Consider the following 26,235-nt stretch of genomic DNA (forward strand, 5'->3'; position numbering starts at 1 on the left):
ATCTCTCATCCTGAGGCCATCCAGGTATCCTTAGCCAGTCATCCCTTTAGCAAAAAGACAATCACTTCTGTATTCTAGGGTCATAGGAGCTGTGTGCCAGGAAATGAGAGGAAGACCAAAATGTGTTTTTCTTATATCACAGACGTTTTTACCACTATGACATTAAGTATTTTTTCTTCTTCCTTTTTTGGGGGTGAAGTACTAGAGATTGAACTTGGATGCTTTATCACTGAGTTACATCCCCGGCCCTTTTTGTTTTGAAACAGGGTCTGTCTCTAAATTGCTGAGGCTGACTTGAAACTTGGAATCTTCCTGCCTCAGCCTCCTGAGTCACTGGGATTAAAGGCATGTACCACTGTACTGTTTGTAACATCAGTTTTGACAACTTGTTGGAAGCATACATTTCAGTTTCTACTTGACTGTTTGGCTATTAGTACTTTTGTGTACTTTTCCATTAGTGATCTTAGTGTTAAATTTTAGAATTTAGTATTTTTGCTTGAGTTATAGAAAATATTTTTTCTTTATATAAATAGCATTGTTTGGTGATAGCAGGTGATAGCAGGTAGCAGCCGGTATTTTGGTGTATAGCTTCTGCTTCTTGGTGATTACTGCTTTTATGTTTGAAATTTTGAAATATTCATTCCTTAATCTTTTTGGAGACACAGTACATTGTTATTTATTTTGTGGTACCCTATCATTTATGGAAACAATCTTTAAATAGGAAATTTGTTAAAGCAGTGCTACTTGCAATCTTTGTGACCTTTACCAAATTATTATAAATTCTGTACTGCTGTTTTAAAATTTCCAAAATAGTATAGTAATAGTGTATGCCTTTGTAGTATGGTGTTTGTGAGGAAGATAATGAATTAGAAGTAAAGCAACTTAAGTGTTTAACAGGTAGTGAATATTCAGTAAACATTTTTATGGTAAGTAGTGTGAACATTTTGTGATCTCCTTTGAGAGAATTGTAGAAGGAGAATTTCAAGTTTCAGAATTTAAGTTCATGACACATTTGTAAGATTACAAGCAGTTACAAGCCTGGATATTTAGTTACACTTATAAAGATGTATTTAATGAAGGAATATCCAGAATCTTTTTCCCCTTATCTTTTTATTATGAAAAATTTGGAACTGAAGTACAAGTTCAAAGGACACTAGTGAACATTAATATACTCTTTACCTAGATTGAAAAATAACCATATTTTGCTGTATTCATTTTATCCCTTGTGCGTGAATCATTTTCATTCTCTGGATCATTTGATATTAACTTATAAACAATCATGAGTCTGCTTCTCTAGAAGTTTCTTATACGTTACCTGAGAATAATTATTCTCATGAATAGCCATGGTATTCATTGTTTTTAAAGTTTAATAGTTCCATAACATCCAATATTTAGTCTGTACTGAAATTTCCCCAATTGTCTTAAACATATTTTCTAGCCCCCCTCTCCCCTTGCAACCCAGAACCATCTGTTTAGGATTTATGTATTGCGTGGAATTGTTTTGCCTCTTTCTCTTAATCTAGAGTGTATGTCTACCTTTTCTTTGACATTGAGTTTTTGAAGAGTATGGCTCATTGATCATGTACAGTCTCCTTTCTGAATTTTTCTGTTTGGTCACGGTGTTTGACTTGCTCCTATGTTGCCTGTTTCCTATAAACTGGAAGTTAAGCTTGACTAGATTTAGGTAAACCCCCGTTTTTGTGCATTACTAAGGATTGAACACAGGGGTGCTCTACCACTGAGCTACATCTCCAGTCCTTTTTATTGTTTATTTTAATAGAAACAGGGTGGCACTAAGTTGCTGAGGTCGACCTCAAGCTTGGATCTAGGTCCTTCTGTCTAGTCTCCTGAGTTTCTGGAATTACAGGTATGCACCACCGTGTCTGACTTGGGAAGACATTTTTGACAAGAGCACTTTATAAGTGATACGGTGTTTTGCATCACATCTAGAAGTGGATAAAGTGAGGTTGACTTGCTATTTTAGTGGTGCTAAATTGTTGGATTTCCCCATGATGACAGACCAGTCTTCAACAAATTGTAAAGCAGTACTTTCCTCTTTACAGTTAACAGGTAACCTGTTTCAACCTTTTTAGCAAATGATTTTTTTTATCTATTAGTGATCTCTCAGAATACAGATCTTTCTCTATCTCTCGCTCGCTGTCTAGGTGAACCCAGACCTTCACATTGCTAAGTACTCCTCCATTACTGAACTATACCCCAGAACTGGGTCTATCCTTTTTATAACCTTGACCCCATTTTCCATAACACTTTTCTCCTAGCATCGAGATTTTTCTATCAGTGTTTTAAATTTCTTTTTAAAAAATTTCCTTCACTTTTTCTTATTTACTAAGCCACTTAATAGAATAACAAAGTGAAGGTGGAGTGTGTATCATTTCAGAAAACTGGAACAAATTTAGTTAAACTGTTTTCAGTCAAAGGAGGATGGGATTTGTTTTAGCAAAGCTAATTTGTCATATTTTTTAGAGCATTATTATATGGCAACTATTGAAACAAAACCAGGGTTTCATTAGTTAGCACTATGCAGTTTTCCTTTTGATTTGTCTTTGCATTTCTTTTTAGTTTTAACAGGAGTTGGGATAAGATGAGACAATTTAAGTGTTTATTAGTTGTTAGCTCAAGAATGGGTAAGTTATTTTGCATTCTTACATTGTTTAAAAAGTCCCCTTGTTTCTTTCCCCCACTGCAGTTCTTCCTTCAACTTCTCTTAAAAGTTTGTTAACCAAGTTCAACTTGTAAATTTTAATGAAGTGGAAAGATAGAGAAAATATTGCCAAGATAAGCTTAAATCTGCCAGTGAAAAGGGTGCACACTTTAGAGCATTAGTTAAGTGAAAAATTCCATGCCATTTAAGTTAGTATAAATCCATATTTGTGTAGATTAAAATTTTCCTTAATCTTTTAAGTAGTTTTGGAAAGAGGAGTAGAGAAAGAGGGTGGAGCCATGGGATGTCTGTGACAACATTTATTGTAAGCTGCTGAGAATGTTCTAGTGGTTAAGAGAGAGATACGCAGAGGGCAAGGATGGGATTGGGTAAAAACTGACGGGGCTAGTTTTACATTGCTCAGGACAGTTATCTGTACTACAGGAGCAAAGGGCACTTCGGTGGTGGGATGGTGTGAAGTTCTCTTTCGCTTGCTGTTTTCCTAGAAGATAGCAAGCCTGTCTTCTGAAGTCATGAGTAGTATTGCTGAATGTGCCTTGAGATTACAACCTGATAAATTTTGTATGTTTCTCATCTGTATTTAGTGTTCTAGTTCTTAGCACAACAGAAAGGGAGTTGGGTTGAGACTTTTGCACATAACAGTAAAGGAGAGGAAGGGTGGGGACAAGGAGGGAGCAGCCATTGTGGTTGGACCATCCCTGAAATCTTAGCCAGTGATGGGTCAGTTAGTTCCTGAAGGACATAATAGGACAATGAAGAAATGATAAAACTATGACCTGGTTGTGTTAAAATTTAGCAATCAAGAAATCGCTGAAATAAAAGGGTTATAAAACTGTTATAGATGTTAGCCAAAAATAAAAGATTGGGTCTGTGACACATTCTCTTAAGGTACAAGCATCATTGCCATATAGCATTTGAAAAAAGTCCTCTAGATCCAAGAGGCCAAGGTATTTTTATAACGAAAATCTGTGGAAGCTGGACATGATGATGCTCACTAGTCTGGAGACTGAGGCAGGAGAATTGCAGGTTTGAGGCCAACCTCAACAACTTAGGCCCTGTCTCATAATAAATAAAAGGGACTGAGGATGTAGCTTAGTGATGGAGAACCTTGTCTTCGCTTGCGTGAGGCCCTGGACTTGATCCCAAGTACTGTGGGCCCCCCCAAAGAAAAAGTTCTGGCGTTGTGGCTCAGTGGTTACATGTGTCTGGGTTCAGTCACCAGTATCAAAAGAAAGAAGATTTGTGGAAAAGAAGTGTAAGTTGCTTCATTGTGGTTACATAGGCTATAAATACTAAGGACTGGGTCATGATGACAAGAAGTGAGTGAAGTCCTAGAATAGGAGGACCTTCCATAAGGAGAAGCACTTGTTGCTTCTTGGCTGGTTCTACAAGTAGAATGCTACTTTTCCTTGATGACTGATCTTCAACACAAAGGAAGGGAATGTGGAAAAGACGCCACTCCCCCCATGCTATGTTGGTTTAGCCCAAAGCTGTCAGTGTAAAATAAACTCTTAACTCTTCCTTCCCTCCATCCTCTGGTCTATAACTTAATTTAGAACATCTCAAAATTCTTCTGTCAGTTGCATCAGAGAATTGTTGGAGTGGTAGTATTAGTGTAAGAAATCTGGAGTGATCAGGTGGTTTTGAGTGTGGGATGCTTGAAATAAAATTTTGGAGGTATTAACAGTTACTGGTGATAAAAGGTCTAAGTTGTGACTGACTGGTAATAGTTGGCTTATGTGTGGTAGGTAGTTTGAAATGATAATGTCTAAGAACCTAGGGGGTAGGTATTGAAAAGATCATGTGTTTGGATGATGGAGTTGCCAAGAATATTGATGAATTTTGGTGGAAAGGAAGTAAACCAATACCATAGTCTTCCATAAAGGTGTGCAGATGACCAGGAGATTAATAGTTAGAAGATTAATAAAAAGGGATAGCTGTCAATACTAGTGTATGGGATGTGATGTGTTTCCAAATGGAGGTTTTGGGTAGGAGAACTTGTGTAACAATATGTAGTGAGAAATACAGGCAGATACCAGTGGAGGGAGCTGTGAATGGGGAAGGTTTTTGGTGGCAGGAGGCAGCACTTTGCTGAAGATGGTCTTTGCCTTCTGGAGAGATGTGGGCAGGCAGGGAGAAGAGAGAGAAAATCTAATTGGATATGTCACTATGGGAAAGAGTTAAATGAAGAACGCTTAGGCTGTATAAGGTAAATGAACTATGTGAGATTTGGTGTGGGCAGGTGGGTAGGCTAGTGGGGGAAGGTGGGTAACCTGCCAGTTGTCCTGGTATCTTTCATCATAGGCCTGGTTTCTTTATGAGTAGGATAGGAGGCAGACTGGGTATAGCTTCCCAGTGAGACCATCTGAAGCACTGGAAAACTTGCTTAAACTACAACTGAAAGGCGTTACCTACAGAATAGGTGCTTTTCTCAGTATTTTATATTGCTGTTACACACACACTCTTCTTTTTTTCCGCTTATTTGTTAGTTGTCTCCTCCTTTACCCTAAGCTTCTAACAGTAGGGACTCTGAACAATTTTGAAACGAATTAATTATAAAATCATTGATTTTTAAATCTCTGTTCCTTAAATAATAAAAACAACTTATGTAATTTTGAGATTTTACTTATTATTTTTGAGATGGTTTTGCCATGTTGACCAGACTGGCCTTGAACTCCTGGGCTCAAGTGATAGCATCTTACATATGTAGGATTACAGGCTGCTCTACCATGCCTGCATAGTTGAGAATTTTTACCTTAAAAATTTAATTGCCTTCACTCTCCTTCATCAGACATCTTAACTATTTTAATGATTTTGTTATATTTTAGTCTTTTAGATGATTAAGCTTTCCCTTCAGTTCTTAAATTGGACAGAAATTGTGAACAGTGAACATAAATTGTAAATGTAAAGACTAAAACATGAGAACCAAACATCTTTAGTGAAATTTGTAGTGGATTTTTTAATGCTTTCTGAGAATTTATATGGAAGAGTGTTACACTGGGTGGATTATAAATTCCTGGAACCAGATTTGTTTAAATGATAAAGCTGTGTGCTTAAAATGACTTAACATTGGCATGGGTGAGAAAGTTTCTGGACCCTTCCTCTGGTTTCTGGAAACTGGGAGCAAAAGGGAAAAAGTGAAGTTTTTGTTTGTGAGAATTCTTTCTCCTGTCCAAGGCCACTGGCCTACTCATCTTCCACCTGACTGTGCCTTCTTCAGTGACCACACATCCCTGTTGCCCTCCCCGTTGTCTGGGCATTGTGTCCAACCTGGAAGAAGGGCCTGCCAGTCTAAACTCTCTGAAATCCCAGCATTCACCCTTAAGTACTTTTTACCAGCAAAATGCGTTAGTATGGTGAGGAAGTGTGTCACCTGATCTGACTAACTACTTTTGTGTCTTCAGATTATCCTAGACTTTCTTTTAAAGGATCAGTTGCCTTGTTTTTGTTCTCCTACTTTGTCCTGTGCTAGGAACTCAGGTCTTAGGAAACAAATGAATTGCTTTTGGGAGAAGTGCATTTTAGCTATAACATATTTAAATTTTAGGTTGTCTTTAAATGGCTCACTAGGCATTTTGCTGCTCTGACGATTGGTCTAGTAATTAACTATTTCACTGTTTTACAGAGTACTTGTGATTCCTCACATTTTTGCTGAGCTTGTAAAAGAGGCACTTGGATGGTGGATTAACAAGAAAACTGACATTTTGTGGAAAGTTTTCAATTGGAGAATATTGAATTTTCACCCTAGTCTAGCAGCTCTGCTGCTCACATAAATACAGATGAATGAAGACCCCATTCGGAAAGACACCTGGCCAGCGGTCCAGAGCTGATGCAGGTAAGCATTGCAGCTCTGCATGTATTCTAATGTAATAAACTTTCAAAGACAGGTGCAAAATTGAGGAGTACTTTTACATAATACCTAGTGGTTTGCTGCTCTTGAAGCATTGTGATTTCCTGAATTTTATGTACATAGGTGAAAAAACAGCTTTAGTTTCTTTTCAGGAAGTGATTTCACTAAATTTTTTTCTGCATGACCTAGCAAATTATAAGTTGGAAATACATGTTGTTATTAAAACCTAGGAGATTCTTGTTGAAAGAAGGTGAAGCCTTAGGTGAGTATTAGAGTTAATGAAATTAGGATATTGAGCAACTTTAAGGAAGGTGAAAAACTTGAGTTTTTTAGTGTGCTTATTTGAAGGAAGTATACTGGTATGAAAATAAAATGAATATTTAAGAGTAATTACATCAATTTTTATTTTTGCGGAACACAGCTAGTACAACAGAAGTTTGGACCCTGCTTGGTTTTTACTCCCTCACCCCCCAACAAAAATAAAATCTTATAGAACTACACTATAAAATAGGTAAATGATACTGTCTTTGGTACTTCATTGGCTCTGCCTTTTGGTATCTCTGCTGATCACATAATCTTAGACAACTGAACCGACTTCTCAACCTCCTGTCTCCAGGTATGTTATTTATTTTAAATAAACACCCCTTACCTTTTTTAATTTTAACTTCTTTTAAAAGCTAATACTGATTTTTAATGTTCAGTATTTATCAGTAAGATTTATTTGGAATACTGGTGACTGATCTGTAAGTCATCTGAGACTTTTTTTGGTGGTGCTGGAGATTGAATCCAGGGTTGTTCTACCACTGAGCTATATCCCTTACCCCTATTTATTTTCAGACAGGTTATCCCTAAATTCCTAAGACTGTCCTTGGACTTGGAATCATCATCTCGATTCCCCCAGCTACTGGGATTACAGGCATTTGTCGTTGTGCCTGGCCATTTGAGAATTTCTAGAATCCCTGTTCTCTTTTACTACCTGTGTAAACACTGATGTGATGTGTTTAAGTTTTCTTGAGACTTAGTTTTTCTCATCTAAAATATGAGACTGTTTTAAGGACTAAATGAGATACTGTGTGTCAGGTGTTTCACTTGGTGCCTGGAACATTTAGTAGTATTGATCATTATGTTTATAATAAAATATTTTTATTTTATTAAATGGAAAAAAAGTGCTGTCAGGCTTTTATTGGTCAGTGAGTACAGCCTCCCAGTTAGTTCTCTTGAAATAATGACTTATTTCCCAAGTTTTTTTTACATAAACATTCCAAAATCAAACTTTTTAAAAATAGTTTCCTCTAAGGAGGAAAGCTTGCTGATCATAGTGATGTGTACAATGGTAGAAGGAACTGAAGTTGTTTTTATATATGTAAAGCAGGGAGTTAATTCTAACAAGTACTTTGATTTCTCTTTTCTTCAGTATTTCCTATAGCATAGGGCCAAAAACTCTGTAAATTCTATTTGACCCTTTAAGATATTTTAGCACGAGAGAGCATGGGATTATTCTTTTTTCACTGTGTACTTAAAGAGATAGTGTGGGAGGGGAACAAAGTACTCCCCCCTCCCATTCTCATATATAGTTAATATAATAGAGCATCTCTGGTCACCTCAATGTGGAATGGAGGGTTTCTCTCCACCAGCAACCAAGCAGTTTTGCAGTAGACTCCAGCTGGACATCCTCCACTTATTCAGTTTTGATTGTACCTGGATATAATGTGAGAACTGGCTATAAATTTTGATTTTCCATGATCCCATTTGCTACAGCCGCTCATAGAACTCAGGGAAACACTTATGTTATGTTTACTTGTTTACTGTGAGAGATAGGAACAGAGGATAAGATGAAGGGGATGCATGCCCTCTTTAGGATGCACCACCCTGCTGACACCGCCAGGTGTTAGTCAGTTGGGAGGCTTTCCACACGCACATCTGTTGGGTTTTTATGAAGGTTTTATTACGTAGACATGATTTATTACATCACTGACTGCTGGTGATCCAAGTAGCCTTCAGTCTTTTCCCCTCCTGGGAGAGTAGAAGGTGGGACTGAAAGTTTAATCCTGTTTCTGCTGTGGTCTTTTCAGTGGCTAGCCTCTATCCTGAAGCCTAACTACCAACCATCTCAACATACAAAAGACACACATGTCACATTAAGCTATCCCTGTTCTAGGAGTTATGTATCTGGAGGTAGGGGGTGGAAACAGATATGTATTTCAAAATAGCACAGTACTATACTGTTTCACAAACAGTAATGACTTACAGATCAGTATTGTTGATAAAATTGTTTTATTCATTCTTCCTTTTAACAGAAATGCTGTGCTGCTTTTAAATCCCTCTGTTAATTACTGATGTGACCATGTGCAAAAGGGTCTATTTTATCCCAAATAACGAGAAACCTGATAGGCATTCCATAATTGGTATGGTGGCTAAACTAAAAGGCTTATAACAAAATGCAGAAGGTATTCTGTAGGTAACATTTTTAACTCATTTAGGTTTTTACCTTAAAAGTTTGCAAATATGAGTGTGCACAAAGTTCTCTTGATCACCAGTATTGAATGTTTTGTATTGGCTTCTCTTGAGGAATTGGCTCTGTAACATAACATCAACTTCTTGTACTAACCTCCTAATAACATATAAATGTGGACTGTTGAGCCAAGTAATGCAGTGTAATTTCCTTTTTTGGGGTACATTTTGTTTTTCTTGGGAGTTTGATTGCTTTTTTCTTTTAAAATTTCTAAACTCTCAGTATGATTTTCTGCATAGTCAGATGTGATAACTCATTTGTTTTTTTTTTTCTAGAACCTTTTTGTTCTTTTCAGCTGTTTGTTCTGTGCACCTCATGTGACATTGTCAAGTTAGGAATTTTCTTTTTTCTTTCTTTTTTTTTTTTTTTTTTGGCGTTACCTGAGATTGAACTCGGGGCCTTGTGCTTGCAGGCAAGCACTTTACTAGCTGAGCTATCTCCCCAGCCCTTTCTTCTTTTTAATGTTGAATTCTCCTGTTTCCTGCATGCTGTGTCTTACCTTTTTTGATGTGTGTTCTTGTGCAAGCCAAGCATGTATATATTTAAGAAGTGTCAAGTGTAGACAGTGAATGAGTAGACTGTTGAAGTTACAAATGACATTTGTGATGATTCATATTCTCTATTGTAATTGTCTATAGTAACATTTTTTAAAAATGCTCATAGAAGATCATTTTTTGAGACTTCATGTTGACATTTTTTTTCAGTTCTTATACTTAATCATTTGGGGAAAAGTCTAGGTTGAAAGTACTTTTCAGTTATCTTCAAAACATTGCTATATTTGTTGTCTTTGGGGTTCTCTTGATGCTAGTTAGGAAAGTTGGGTGTCATTTTTATTTCTCATCATTTGTATGTGTGTAATTAATATCTTCCTGTTCTGGGAATTTTTTGAAAATTTCCCTTTTATGTCTTCTGGAACTTTATGGTAATGTATTTAAGTGAAGTGTTTTTAATTTTTCAAGTTTTCAGTCTATAGATTCATACTGCAATTGTGGAATTTTGTTTCTTTGATCTCCATTGGGGGACCCTCCCCCCCTTTGGAATACATGCTATGTGTTTGTTGGATCTTTAGGTTGGTTCTTTTTTCCTTTTCCACTCAGTTCATCATCTTTCTAGGGGCAGTTATTGACTTTTATTTTCCGGTCTTTTTCTTTTACTCTCAATCATCGTTTTAAATATGTAGGATCTCTTTAAATTTTCATACTTGTTTATTTCATAGATGCATATCGCTTACATTTCTGTGGCTATAAATTACACTTTTGAAGTCTTTCTGAACTCCTGTGGCTACTTAGGAGTTTCTTAGTTTGTCTTGCTATTAGCTTCTGTGTTTGGCCTGGAAAGTTTCCTTAAATCTCTTATGGTCTTATTCTTATCCTCTAGCAAGGCACTAGGTTGTTGGATGGGAAGCTGTGTGAGAGAAGTGATCCTTGTGGCCTGGTAGGCTTTACTTAAATTATTGGGGACTTCATGGTCTCTTTATTTATGGGTGTTTTGTGTTGAGATGGATTTTCAGGTTTCCTCCATTTCAGATTTCCTGATTTCTCCCTTAAAGTTATATCGTCATATTCCCTCAACACTTTTTTTTTTTTTTAAACTACCCCTGTGACCACTGCCTGTCACACAAAGCTGAGCTTATTACTAAATTGACTGAAAACAGGAGGGAGTGTATCACCTTGACTTTCAAAAAAGGAATAATAGTTGTGGGAAGGATTGAGTCATAGGTTTGTAGTTATCAGAGTTGGTGTGAATGGGGATTGATTAGAATTTCTAGTCTAAATGAGTTGCTGGATTGGGCATTGGTCTCTATCTTTGGAACATCTGAGTTTATACAAAGTTCAGTTAAACAGTTGGTCTTATTTTGGAACATGTATGTGAATGAATCACTTTTAAAACAGTTTTGGGTGGTTTTTTCTGTTGTGCATTATGGTTTAGTATAGTTCAGCCCTTTTTTGCTGTACTGAGGATCGAACCTAGTGCCTCACTCATGCTATGCAAGTGCTTTACAAATGAGCTATGTCCCCAGCCCCAGTTTAACTTTATGTCCCCAGCTCCAGATTAACTTTTTGACTCATAGAATAGCAGCTCATCTTATAAATCATGGTTCTTGTTCTTCATTCAGTAAATAGATACAAGGACACTACCTAATAAAGGATTTTCTTTTCTGAAAGCCAGTGATTAATCTTAGATGATAGAACTCTACTTTCCAGTGACAGACTGATACCAGTGCCCAGTTAGTATATATGAGCTTTCTACTCTTCTGTTACTCAGTTTTCCTATTTCAATGGTTTGTATTGGTGATCACTCCTAAGCAGTGCATGAAGATCTTCCTCATTACTTTTTACAACTGAACAACACCCTGTTGTATGGTTGTACCATCTTATTCAGTAACCTCTAATACTGGACATTTGGTGGTGTCTGCTCTCTGCTCTTACAAACAGTAGCTGCTGTGAATAGTGTTGTCCATATATCTTGCCAGTGTGTCACTGGATAAATTTCTGGAAGTATAATTAAGTAAAAAAGTGCATATACAATTTTGTGAGAATCAACAGAATCACCTCTGTGGAGTCTTGGCATTTTGCATTTCTAACAGCAACATGGAAAAGTTTCATTCCACACTGTCTTGCCTGTGGCAGATGTTGTCATATATTGAACTTTGTTTTGTCTTATGGGTAAGAACTGGTGTCTTAATGTTGTTTCATGTGCTGAATATCTTGTAAGAACCTGTTTGGCTTTCCTTTTCCTGTTATCTTTTTATGTCATTGTTATTACCCTGTTGTCTGTGCTATGGGTTATTTATCATCTTTTGTATGGAGTCAGGTACCTAAAGAGATTTCTTCCCTGAGTCCCTAGTCTCTTACTCCCATCTATATGGATGCCTGTATCAAACAGGTCATGCTGAAACCTCTGTACTTCTAGATTGGATCTGTCCCCCCACCCCCACCCCCCCTGGGATTCTATATGTTTATGTTCTTTTTTTGTCTCTTAAACTGAGGGGCATCTTCCAGTAAATAACAAAGAAGATGTATGTTACCTGGAAATTTTAGCCTGTGTGTGTGGAAATATCTCTGTTCTCTGTTGATTCAGGGTTCAAAATCACTTTGCTTCAACTTTTTTTTTTTTTATAAGTATTTTTAGTTATAGATGGACATAATATCTTTATTTTTTATGTGGTGCTGAGAATTGAACCCAGTGCCTCTTACATACTAGGCAAGTAGACAGCCCCAACCCACTTTGCCTCAACTTTGAAAGTACCATTTACCCTATTATCCTGATCTAATGTTGATGACAGAAGAGTAAGTCTAATGTTTTTTGAAACTTGTTTTGAGTGTATAGAGGAATTACAAAGATACCTCATTCTTCAAGAATTTTTAAAAATGGGTTTTTTTAATAGCAGTTTTCAGTTCACAGCAAAATGGAGTGGAAAGCAGGGTTCCTCTGTCTCTCTTGCCCTCTCAACAAGTGATAGGCTCCCCATCAACATTCTGTACACAGGGGCACATTTATAATTGATGAACTTGCACTGATACTATCCATCCAGAGTTCACAGGATTACATTAGACTTCATTTTTTTTGTACCCAGGATTGAACCCAGGGGCGTTTAACCCCTGAGCCACACCCCCCAGCCCTTTTGTATTTTCTGTAGAGACAGAGTTTCACTGAAGTGCTTAGGGCCTTGCTAAGTTGTTGAGGTTGACTTTGAACTCAAGATCCTCTTGCCTCAGTCTCTTGAGCTGCTGGGATTATAGGTGTTCACCATCACACCCAGCTAGGCTTTACTCTTCTTTGTGTATATTCTGTGAGTTTGGACAAATGTTTAACCATCATTGTAGTATTGTACAGAGCAGTTTCACTGACCTAAAAACCCTTAGATCCCCCGTTGTTTGTCTCTCTCTTGCTTCATTAACCTCTGACAACTGCTGGTTTGTTTGTTTATTTGTTGATTCTGGGGATCAAACCCAGAGGCACTTAAATACTGAGCAACATCCCCAGCCCTTTTTTTTATTTTTTATTTTGAGACAGGCTCTTGCTGAGTTGACTGAGGCAGCTTTGAACTTTCGATCTTCCTGCCTGTCTCCTGAGCTGCTGAGATAAGGTTACAGGTGTAGTACAGGTTACTACTTTTTAAAATCACATGTTATTTACAAATATTTTCTTTCAGTCTGAGACTTCTCACTTCTTGACAGTGTCATTGGCTTCAATTCTGTCAGTGTTTGATTGATGAATTTTAGTACTCTAATTAGGTTTATTATACATATGTAAGATTATTATTCTGACTTCTTGATTAACTGACTTTTTTTTTTTTTTTTTAATCATTTTGAAATGTCCTTTTTTGAGCTCTTGGAATAGTGTTTGTCCTGAAGTTAATTTGCCTACTGATAATTGACTCTTCTTTTCCTAGCCTCTTAACTGGTACAGTGAAGACTTTTTCATTTAATATACAGTGAAGACTTTTTCATTTAATATAATTGTTATAGTGTTTGAGGCTGAATGATACTTTTGCTGTGTGTTGTATATAGGTAAGTTGGTTTGCTCATTTTCCAGCCACCTTAAAAGTTTATTCCACTGCTTTCTGCCTTACACTGTTTTTGACAAGCAAATCTAGAACCACTATTACCTGTTTTCCCTACTTTATCCAAAATCTTGTTCCACTTTCATTGCACTTGTTGACCATGTGCTTTGTCACAATTGGAAAGCTTTCTTTCATTATTTTTTTCCCCCTTCCTCCTTTCTCTTCTTTCTTGGAGTCTAGTTACCTATGTTGGTCCTGTGGCACTGCTCTTTGAACCTGTGTTCATCCCCTCTTGCCTCATTTTCTTTGCATGCCATTTTGGGTAGCATGTATTGTTATGAAGTTTGGTGTTTTTTTTTTTTTTTTTTTTTAAGTGCATGTCTATTTTGGTATTAATCACATACAGCGAATTTTTCACTTCAAATCATGTGTTTTTCAGTAGTTTGTTTTCTTTATACATTTTTCTGTATTAAGTGTGCTTTCCCTTAAGTATTTGAACATGTTTCTCTTTTAATGTCTTTGTTCATTTTGAATTTTACCTACCCGGTTGGTTATATGGCTACAGTCTACTACTTTCTATAAGTCTGATAGGTTTTATTTATTTTGTGGTGGTAGAGAATCATACCCAGGGCCTTGCATGTACTAGGCAAGTACTCTACTGCTGAGCTATACCACTGGCATTTGTTGGGGTGTTAGACATTTGAGACACTGTGTTGTTGAACATCGGAATTTTGTTGATGTCCAATTTTAAAGAGTGTCGAAGTTTGTTTTGGCAAGTAGATGTTGAGTGTGAGTAACCTGTGTTGTAGGCCTTACTGCAGACTTCTCAGGAAGGGGTCACCTTTTCTCTGTTTTTTTTTTTTAAATTTAATTAATTAACTAATTTTTATAAATTGCTGCAAGTATTCAAGAGAGCGCTAGATGAAATTTGAACGACTTTATTCTTTTGTGATTTCTCACAATTGTTCATGTGCAGATTTGTGTTTAACCAAAGACTTAAGTTTCCTCCCATCAATGTCGAGTTTGGACTTTTCTTCTGGATAGTTTCCTTCTTGCCACAATCTGTTCCTCATTTTGAGCCACCATTTCTCCCTAACTGCAGTTTGACTCTCCCCTTGGCAAAACCATGTTGTTCTCCTGGCTCCCCTTCATATACTGTCATCCAGAAATTGCTCTCAGGAATGAATTCAGGGTCAGTGCAAGACTATTGCTTTTGTTTTTTTGCTCCCAGGTCCTGTAGATCTTTGCTGCCCATCACCTCAGGGTCGTGTTTTCTAGCTCTTTATGACGGGAAGACAAGTTCTCTACCACTCATTGTCATTGTAATTTTGGCCATGGAACTCTGATTTTGTGTGTGTGTGTGTGTTTTTTATTTCTTTTTTTTTGACTGACTTGGGAGTGGAGAACTGTTGCTTTTAACATGTTGTCTGCTCAGAATAAGTAAACAAACAACTTTCTTATACATTGACTGTTAATGATTTTTTTACTACTCTCTGTGGCAGTTATTCAGAAGTTAAGTTTTTTCCGAGTTCTAAAGTATTTTTTTAGTCTACTTTTCACTGATTGTACCTCACCTCTTTCAGGCCATGCTGGAGTGTCTGCAAACATGATGAAGAAGAGGACATCTCACAAGTAAGACACCTTGAAATAACATGTTGTTTTTAGATAGCATGTTGTGACCTCTGGTTACATAGCATGTGGGAGCCTCTCTTGTAGGAGAGGGTTCATAGCTCACCTCATCTGATGCCTAATAAGTAACAGTTTCCCCCATCCCTTTCTTCTTTTTGGCCTGACTGAAGTGTTCCAGTCTGTCCCTGAGCAGTTAAAATCCTTCATGTCATGATCTTTCCCCCAGCCAAGAACAGTAATGCTGAGAGTAACAGGCACACAGTGATCTCCCATGTCTCTCCTTGGTCAGGGATATGGGGTCCTGGTGCAAGGTTCTTCTCTGGTTTCAGTGTGCTATTACACCAGAAGTTCCTTTTCACAGCAACTGTCTTATGCTGGAGGGCTGCCTAGCTTATTGTTTTATGACATTGTTAAATGAATTAAAAACTTATAATCTAGATACTTCAGTGTTCAAAGATACTTCAATAGCCATGTATTTAAAATGACAGATGTATTCTCAGCCCTGTAGTCTGTCAGTGCTAGGTGACTGAAGCTGCTCTTTCCCCTGTGCCATGCACTGGTGACTCTGCTACTGTTAGAGTGCTCTGTTACCACTCTAACACCCTGTCATGACTGAAAGTTGTCATGAAACTTTCAGAGTGAAAGCCCCCTTCACTCTGTTACCACCTGAGGCATTCATTATAGCAGTCATTTCTAAGTTATTTATGCCCCTTAGTCACCACACTGAAGAGGGTGAGAGGCCTTTTGGTCATGAAAGGTCTGGATGAATTAGGGAGTGCCTTTCACTAATGGTTAATGCTCGAACCAATTTCCCACTCATAATGAAAGCATGATGCATAATACAAATATTCATAATACTCAGCTTAAGAAATGACCTGGAAAGTAAAAATTTGTAAGTTAGATGAATTTACCTGTTTTCTTGAGGTTTAATAAACAGTGTTAATCAGATACCATTCTTTCACTCATTTCCTTCATGGTTTTACCATGTCAAATGATGTGATAATTTATGTGATGCGTCTGTCCTTATTATGATGTCATTACCTTAAATGGTTAAGCCTTCTCTTGTCTCAACTAGAAGATAACAGTGAGATAGATAAGCCATAAATATTAAGTGATGGGGAAAAAAAGCAAGTGAAATGTCAACTTGACAAGGCCAAAAGAGTTCATTCAAAATAGATTTCTGCCATTTAAAAGACTATGAAAATGTTAATGTGTATTTGTTTTAGCTGTTATTGCATGTTTTCAAATAATTATTTATGATTGATACTCTTACTTAGGATTTTAGGCATTCATGATTTGAGCCCTTGGTGTGTTGTTATTGCATTTGTACAGGGGAGATTCCATATCTGGTACCTGTTTGTAAGGAATACGATGTACTCATTATCTCATAGGATAAGTTCCTCTTTCCTCAAAAGCATAAGAAATAAACATGTACCTTAAAACTTTTCAAAGTTCATGTACATAGTAACTGAAAGAATCTCATGTTCCACATTTCAGGGAACTTGATTTGGTGCTTCAACAGGCACACTTGTTTCAAAGACTAAAACACATCATTGTGTAGCCCAAGGGAGAAGTTATCAATCTTCTTTTTTCTGTTCTCTGTAATTTGGAAAGATGGGTAGAGGGTTAAAAAAAAAAATTAAACAAAAGTTAACCTGTACAGTTCACAAATGATGGTTATTGATGTCTTCTGCGTGGAGTGAGTAGGGATGTGTGCATGGAGCTTTGGAGAGGCTGCCTAATGTCAGTGAACTTACTGGGCTTGGTCTTGGAGCCAACTGAGATTTTCACAGGTTCCTTAATGTGTCTAGGGCTTACTTTACCCATGTGTGTTAGACCAGAATGGTGAGGTTTTCAGCATAAATTTCTTTTTACAAATGAAAAATTTGTGGAAAGCAAATATCAAAAAGCAGAACTGGAGCTCCCATTTATTCCTGTCTCCCATTTATTCCTGTCCCCCATTTCTTTTAGCTGTGATTTGAGGGGTTGCTAGGAGTAAAACCTCTTCCACCGTTTGTGTCTGGTGACATTGGGTTCCCGTTGGTCACCCCTCCTGTTTCTTACCAGTGTGGAAGGACTAAGGAAGAGTCACAGAGCTATACTCAGAGCAGTCACATCTGACCCTGTCAGGTGCTAGGAACATTCAGGAATTGTGTCTGGAGTACTGAGACCACAAGGAAATGTGATGTAGCTGGGGTGTGGAGGATGTTCTGTTTGTTTTCATTTTTGTTTAATTTATTCTTTTTGCAATGCTGTGGATCGAGCCCAGGGCCTTGTACATTTTAGACATTTCCAGCCCTTGATATTTTGTTTTCTAAATAAATAGAAATCAACTTGTGTGCTTCCTTTGGGCTGGGCACCTTGCTGTGTCTTGGAGACAAGTTGGTAGATACGCCTTTTTGGGCTTTCCATTAAGTTATAAAAGCTGCTGCATTGAAAGTACATCTTGAAGGGAAAAATATAGTTATGAGTATCTAAGAATAAGTTACAGTGGTTCTTCATTTTCATTTTCAAATATAAACACCCCACTCCCCCAATTTGAATAGGTGACTATTTTCCATTTGAATGTATTGGAAAGGGGTCTGTTTTTACATTTAGAAAGTAAACTAGGATTTACTAATTCTTGTAGGAATTATGTTCCTTCCTTTTTTTTTTTGTATTATATTTTCATAACAATTTATTTTTTCATTGACAGAAATACTATCTACTGATAGAGAATGTGATTCAACTCCTTCCTAATTTCTGGTGTGGTCTCATGTAGTTTTCATGGTAACCCTGTTGAATAGGATCTGAGTCTTTTATTACAGATGAGGAAACTGATACCCAGGGGCTTTAAGGAAATTATCCAAGTTACACAACCAGTCAGTGATTGGGCTAGGACTTAGAAATGGGACAGTCTGATTCTAAAGCCTGTGTTATTAACTACCACACTATATTCACAGAGCTGTGTTCTTTTGGTCTCATTTGGAAAATGGGTTAATTTGGTTGTGAATATGAAGACTAGATAATGCTTGGTGCAGGTGTCTCAATGCACCATGGTTGTGTTAGGTAGCTTTTTGTTGCTGTGACACAAATACCTAACCTAAACAATTTAAAGGAGGGAAAGATTTATTTGGCTCATAGTTTCAGAGGTTTCAGTTCATGGTTGATTGGTCCATTGCTTTGCTCCTGAAGTGAGCAGAACATAATGGCAGAAGGGTGTGGAGAAGAAACTCTGATTAGCTCCTGGCAGCCAGGAAGCAGGGGTAAAGATTGGGATCAGGGGGTACAGGGGAGAGAGAGAGAAGGAGGGGGAGAGAAAGAGTGAGAGAAACCATTCAGATTATTAATCCATCTAATGAATTAATCCACTGATGAGGTCAGATTCTTCATGTTCCAGTCCCTTCCCAAAGGTATCCCCTATGCACATTGCTCCATTGGGGACCAAGCCTTCATCATACGACCTTTGGGAACTATTCCAGATTCAAACTATAAAGGTGACGTTGACAGTCGTAAGTTTGTGAGAACATTTAATGCTTTTATCACCTTGCAGTAACTCTTATCATTCATGCCATGAAGTCCTTCAGACATTTGAAAGTTTTCAGTAAACAACTCTGCCTGATGTTATCAGAGTGCACAATGTGTAGAGGAACCCACAGTGACTTGAATGGAAGACTGACTTCTTTTTCTCCATCTTGTGTTTATGTTGTCACCTTAAACTGGGGAATGACAGCAGCATTGGAGAACTTTTATAAAATAACAGTTACCAGCAAAGCAGTTTTTTCTCTCTGTATTTGCTGGCTTATATCTTGCAAAGAGACAATTATTTCAGTTTAGGCATTTTTTTTTTTTTTTCTTGTAAAACCTGATGGAACTCTAAATAAGGGAGTTACTTTTATATAACAATATGACTAGAGTGGAAAGCGTGTCAGTAATTAATCCATACACCAAAGTACATAGTATGTGACAGGTTTTTATTGGTTCATAAACATTGTGATCATTGAAAAGTTAGTTTTACAAGTATGATGTTCTTAAATGGATAGAAACTGAAATGCTTTTCAACATAGGATTTCTATTCTTGATGACAAAATAATTAGAATTTAAAACTTTAGTATTGCGCAGAATACATAAATGTCTTACAGTCTCAGTTTATCCTTTTAGAAAATGAACACAGAAGTTAGTGTTTATTCCATAGTGCCCAAAGTGTGGTGTGGGGAAGCAGCAGAGCTTGTCACTTTAGAGGCTTGTTAGGAATTCCTGGACCCTGTATAGGCTGCCAGATGCAGAGCCTTTCTGGGCACCTGTATGCTGGGAATCTTGAACAGGCTCTCCAAGTGACTCAGATGCAACTGGCCAAATTGTTACTGAAAGTGGTATCTCAGAAGTGTCGGAGAACTAAATTTGAATTGTGATTGGAAATTAGTACCAAAATTATGTCAATCTAAAGTGGTTGCATTGCTGTGTAATTGGTCACCACATACACACTACAAGAAAATAGCATCTTAGCTAATGCATTATCAGTTCATTCCTAATGGTGCAAAGTTTTTTTTTATCACTTTACTTTTTTCTTGAATCATTTGTTTCCAGAAAGAGTTTCTAGAGATTCAGGAAAAAAACAGTATTTAATTTGTGAATTCTCTGTTTTTTTGCTTGAATTGTTTCAATCATAACAGAGCATAGCCTTTCATTAATAACTGGAATCAGGTTGTCCTAGGTTAAATGGACATATCTTGGCATTTGTTTTATACTGTTGTCCTTCATGAGGGTTGTTATTAACTGCTTAATCGAGAGTTAATATTTTACTCTTTAAGAAACAGTTAGATTTAAATGCAAGTTATTTTAAATTCTTCTTACAGTTCTCTACTTGTGGTGATCTTAGATTGACTGATCCAGAGAACTGAAGGCTTTTTTAAAATTTTATTCCTCTTTCAGTCAGTTGACATATTTCTGATAGTTTGCTATTTACTAGTTTAACTCATCTATATAAACTTTATTTTTTTTTCCTGTTTTAAATTCTGTTTAGCAACTAGCAATTCATATACTTAATAAGAACTTGTTCAATATATCATTAACTTTATTATGAAAGATTTCAAATATATGTAAAAACAAAGTAACATATAGTAAACCTTTCATTCCTTACGCAACTTGAATAATTGTTGACATTTTAGACTGGGGGTGTAGTTGAATGTAGAACACTTGCCTACCATGTGCAAGGCCCTGGGTTCAATCACCAGCACCACAAAAAATAAAATATTGTCATTTCATCAAATAGATATTCTTCATATATCATTTGTTATTGAAGAAGTTGTAAGCCTGTTTTTAAGTAGATGCTGGTTGGAAGAAATTATTTATTAACTGATATATGCATACCTTATTAATACTGAGCATGGCCTACTTTTTAAAAAACACCCATGCTCGTTAGCTTTGGCTGCTGACCAACTTGTGCATTCAAGGCGCCATCAGAAAGCTTGACTCCCTGATTTTAATAAATATTGTATCAGTATTAATTACTACCCATGTTTACCTTCAGCTTTTGTTAGTGGAAAGACTATCTTTTCATATCTAAGTTGTTCTTTAAATGAAATGGGAAGAAATGTATCTAAATTAGATACACTTTAGTTCTTTTGGGACTAATGGAATGACATTCTAAAAGTAGACCTCTTCACCCAAAAAAAGGCGATGGAAATAAAAAATTTCTAATACCATCGGAAGTCTTTTTTTCAACATATCTTTATGGATAATTGTGTGTAAAAATTTTGTGCTTTCTACATTTGTATGTTTTAAAACTGTCTTGTAAATTATTCTCTATGCATGAAATAGCTATGTAGTTATTTCATTATAGTGATATAGACATAGTGTTACAGTGATATGCTAACAGTTTAATCAGTGGGGCTGTTTGAACATTTTTAAAGTAAATGATTTTACTTTAATGCTAAGTGTTAAAATTATTCATTTAAATAAATTCTTCTTAGTGAAAAAATGATAAACATGACTGTTTCAGTCAGCTTTTTCATTGTTGTGACCAAAATACCTGCCAAGAACAATTTTAATGGAGGAAAAGTTTATTTTGGCTCATGATTTCAGAGGTTCAGTCCATGGTCAGCCAGCTCCATAGTTCTTGGCCCAAGGTGAGGCTGAATATCACGGTGGAAAAGCATGTTGGAGGAAAGAACCCAGGACGTAGCAACAAGGAAGCAGAGGGAGCAGTGAACTTTTTTATTTTCCGTTTCCTCTGTTAGCTATATCTGTGCTCACATCCATTATTTTCTTTCAATAAACTAGATGTGGACTCACTGGGACATGAATACTGCAGATGGTAAGACCTTGTGGTTTGTGGGTGCGTCCCCCCCCCCCCCCCCAGAAAAAATGGTATTTGGGGATTGAACCCAGGGCCTCATGGATGCTAAGCAGGCACTCTACCATTGAGCTATATCTTCAGCTGTAGACAGTGTTCACTTAAAAAGACTCTGTCTCTCATATAAGCCAGTAGAAAATGGTATCGCCAATATCAGGTTTTTTTATTCATAGAGAAAAGTCATCCTGTTAGCAGACCAAGACACTGAAAATATTCTAGAATGTTTGAAGTACATGGAAAGAAGCTATATCAAAATTGTACTCAAGGGTTGGGGATGTAGTTCAGTGGAGAGAGTTTTCCCAGCATTCGTTGAAGCCCTGGGTTAGATCCCTGAACTGAGGGGAGGTGGGAAATATGCTGAACTGAGGAATTCAATTGCTTGCCCCCCCAAAAAAAAACCTCCAAAAAGTTAACATACAATGTTGATGCTAGACAACTGTCAGGATCAGATAGCAAAGGCTGCACAGCAGAATGACCTGGGCACAGTTACAGTCATTCATGGGTGAGAAAATCAATTAGATAGAAATGAATTGACATTGGAATGGAAGGTGCTAGCATCACCACCTTAACTGTGGAGTCACCTCTCACTTCCTGACTACTATGCATTTGCCTGGTTCATAGCTTCTCTTACCTGAAACTTCATGTGTTGCACAAAGGCCAGCGACTCTTGACATTTATTGCAGCTACAAATGGCACTCAGTCTTGACTTAAATTTATAAATATGAAGACCAGGAATCATCGGATATCTAAGGAGCATTAAGATGATAAAGTCATTGACAGATGTACAAACCCAACAATCACCAAATTTGCAAAAAAAAAAAAAAATCCAACACATAGGAGACCAACCTGAAGAGCATCTTCATAGAAGAATCAGTAAAAAAGGAAGATTCTCCTTACATATTGGAAAGCATGTTTATTAAAATCATTCAAGATTAGATGATAAACAGCTTGTTCTTAGAAATGAAAAATATCATATAAGATATGCAACAGATGGTCTGAAAATAGAGTCCTTAATTCAAGAACAACTAATCTGAGGATTTCTTCAAGATGAAAAGTGTGCAGATGCAGTTGAATCATGGAAGATTAATCTAGAAGTGCCAGCACTTGTCTAATCAGATCCTAAAGGGTGAAGGAGCAGAAAATTAAGAATAAATGTGGAAGAAAATTTGCTCATGTCTCTAGACTGACCAGCTTCTGATGAGGGATAATTTAAAATATGTCAAAAATGCTGGTGTCATTTCACAGTCTGGGAACAAAGAAAATTCTACAATTTGATGAGAAAAACAGATTCTCCTTAAATGAACAAGGATCACATTGGCATCTAATATCTGTAACTAAGATTGTAGAAGAAATGAAAATTTCTCAAAGTACTGAGAGGGAAAAGATTTTGAACCTTACTTATATATGCAGGCAGTTTAGAAATGAGGGCAAAATAAAATTTTGAGGCTTGCAAGAATCTCAGAAGTTTTGAACTCTATCTGAAAGACTACCAGAGAATGAATCCAGAAAAACGAAAAGAAATATGACCACATAAGCAAAGAAACGACAAACAAAACAACAAAAACTTACTTGCTAAATTATTTCTAAATGCAGCAGTGTAGCAGAATTAGAAATAACAACAATTTCCAAATAATAATTTGGAATAAAAGCCTGAACTTTTTAAACAGTGCTGTAGAAGTAGTCCATGTATGGCTTTAATTTTTCCTTCTTTCACTAAGGATTTTTGGTTGGTTTTAGAATTACTTTATTGGGGAAGGAGCAGTATAGATTTGGATTAATTGTATATTTTAGTAGATAAATCGTAAGTTTTGGTATATTTGAATAACTGCCAGAAAATTAGAAAAATGATAAATTGCTTCCACAGGAAGCTTCATTTGCTTTGAATGAACCTCATTTATTGTATCTCCATAGATAAAAGAAGAAAGGGAAAAGAGGAAATGAAAACAAAGGCAAATTGAAGAACCAAACAAAATGTGAAGAATACACCATTAGTAATTGTTTATCCCTGTGAAAGTAATGATTTAAGTTCTCTTATTAAGAGAATGTAAGGAAATAAAGTCTACCCAAATGAAGAATTGTACGTCTTTAAATTAAAGGACATGGGAGGGGCTCTGAGGATGAACTCAGCTTCTTGTAGTGCTTGAAGGAAGGAGGAGACTTTATTCCCAGCCCAGGAGATCCTTGGCATGAAATTGACTTATTCTGAATGTGATTAGAGACATCTGTCAAGAATTATATGGAAGGAACTGCAGATTCTCCTTGTGCAGAAGTAAGTGTAGGAAGGAAGCATGACTGAACTAGAAATGCTGTTGCTACTGGCTGTTTCTTCTAGTTTTGTGGAAGTCAAAATGGTAGATTCATTTCTCTAAAGCTAGTAAAGAACTTTACTAGAAAGATTTTCTTTTCATATTTCTCTGGGGAGAGAAATGAAAAGGTAACCTTTCTCTGGGGATAAGTATGTGCACCACATATGCGTGGGCGTTAAAGAATCAGCTTTGTGGTAGCCTGGGCAAATCTGGAATCTGCAGGGCAGACCAGCAGAAAGAGCTGATGGTCACAAGACTCCATGTATCTCGTGAAGACAGCACCCCACTTCCCCCCGCCCCACATGAGGCCTACCTACGTTATGAGAGTGATTTGCTTTGCTCAGAGTATGTGGATTTAAATGTTAATTCCAGCTTTAAAACAAACAAACAAAAAAACCTTCACTGGTGCTTGACCAAATATTTCGAGTACCATACATAGCCAGGTTGACACATAATATTAACCAGCAACTGGTGAAGTGACTGTATCTGCTTCTAATTTTGGTGGCAATGATGAAATGTCTGAATACTACCAAATGGTACATATACTTTTAAAGCCTTTCCTTGTGTGAAATCTGGGAACCTACCTTAGCCTTTGCTTTAAGTGTGAAGAAAGCCTGGTCTTGTAGAGGGGAAACCACTGGGATGTTTTCCTAAAAATCAAAAGATACGTAATTGGTTGTTTATTTGAAGGGAAAAAAAACAGATATTGCTGAACAGGATTCCTGTATTCCAAAAAAAGAATATAATCTTTACCAGCTGTTTTCTGAAGAAGCCAATTGGATATCATTGCCTGTTCCTAGAAATCATGAAAATCTATTTTCCTTGGGACCCAAGTGTTAGTGTTACAAGTTACAGACTTGACAGTGCTTTAATATGCTTTTTTCCCCCTTCTCCATTAAGTTTGGATTGCAGTCTTTTTTTGGTGCTGGGATTGAATGCAAATCTTTAATTATTTTTAAAGTGATATAGATTGATTAGTCCTTTACTGTGAATATTGAATTTAGCTCTTTGCCCTCTCTTTCTCTCTCCATCTAATATACTTTTATCTAAAGTGAGTAGGAGTCAGACCCCTTATTCTATAATTACAATTTCTTTCCTCCTATTTTATGAGAATTATGTTAAATCTGTAATGTCAGAACAGCTGAAAATTACACCCTACAGTTGATCTTTGAAGAAAATGAGTTTGACCTGTGGATCCACTTATGCAAGGGTTTTTTGTGGATATTTGGGGAGGGGGGGGGATAAACTTCTAGATGAACCTTGGAGCCTAGAAATACTGAAAAAATTGGGGAAAAAAGGTATGTCATGAAAATGTAAGATACATGTAGATTGACTGTTTTATCATTTACCAGTCAAATGTCTATTAGAAGGTAAAATTTATCAAATTTATGATCACAAGCACTGAAAGAACATGCATGATTTGCAGGTGAGAGAATGTGAACCAATGTTAAAGATGTAGACTTAAATCATAACTGCATAAAAGTACTGTTGTACCCACTGTACCGCTGTTATAATTTCATAATCATCTCTTGTTGCTGTTGCCATGTGTACAAGTACGGTGAGCATCCACTTAAACTACCATTTAACATTTATCTCCACATGAGTAAGCAGTTCCCTCTCTCCTAGGTGTCACAGTAAAGTGACCTCTTACGGTTCCTGCAACGTTTCTTCATTGTACATAGTACGTGTGCAAAATATAGTTGTTTATATTATCAGTGAGACTCTGGACAACAGCAGTAGGCTCTTAAGTGGAGACTTTTAACTGCACTAGGGGTTGGTGCCCTTATTTCATCCCTGCATTTTTCAAGGGCTAATCCTGTTCTTGTTCTTTTTCTTGTCCCCACCCTTTGTTCTGTAGATAAATACATCCATCCTTTGCTTTTATCAGTCCTGTGCTGAAGCTTCTCCATGAGCCCTTGATGATTTGAATCACAGGAACCTATAACTTCTTCAGGAACATTTATGGGGACGGTTGTTTCCACATTCTCACATGTCTGTACAGTTTTATCTCTGTGGCTTTATTATACTTGAAGGTTACCACACATTCTTAGATAATTGTTAAATCTGGACTAGCAGCAGGGCCTCCCCCTTGTTACTCTGTGTCTTCTGGCACAAAGTGTTGCTGCCGAAATCCAGCTTTTCTTTACTGACACATGATACCCAAAAAGGGTGTTATTTTCTTTAAGATCCCATTTACTGGGATATATGAGCATCATTATTATGGGCCGATTTCCCAGGGCTTGTGTTTGTTGTTGAAGTGTTTTATTTTAGGAAAATTATCTTGGACTATTGTTTCAGTATTTTTAGGGGTCCCCCCCTTATTTTTTTAAAGGTGTTTAGACACATCTATTAAAATAGACGTTGTGTGTCACCATCTCTTAACTTTTCACTTTTGCCCCATCTCCTTTTCATCA

At 36.8% G+C, this 26,235-nt stretch overlaps 1 protein-coding gene across 2 annotated transcripts in view; it reads left to right on the top strand.

Moving 5' to 3' along the window:
* Spin1 (spindlin 1) overlaps window positions 1-26,235 on the top strand; it is a 65,086-nt gene that overhangs the window by 22,956 nt on the left and 15,895 nt on the right. For both annotated transcript variants that reach the window (XM_047526456.1, XM_047526457.1), the window contains exons 2-3: window positions 6,309-6,518; window positions 15,136-15,184. In XM_047526456.1, the coding sequence (XP_047382412.1) occupies window positions 6,467-6,518; window positions 15,136-15,184 (101 nt within the window). In that variant the 5' untranslated portion in view covers window positions 6,309-6,466. The remainder of the gene's footprint in view (window positions 1-6,308; window positions 6,519-15,135; window positions 15,185-26,235) is intronic.

Source organism: Sciurus carolinensis, chromosome 15 (assembly GCF_902686445.1).
Source record: "Sciurus carolinensis chromosome 15, mSciCar1.2, whole genome shotgun sequence".
In the NCBI taxonomy this organism is placed as follows: Eukaryota; Metazoa; Chordata; class Mammalia; order Rodentia; family Sciuridae; genus Sciurus; species Sciurus carolinensis.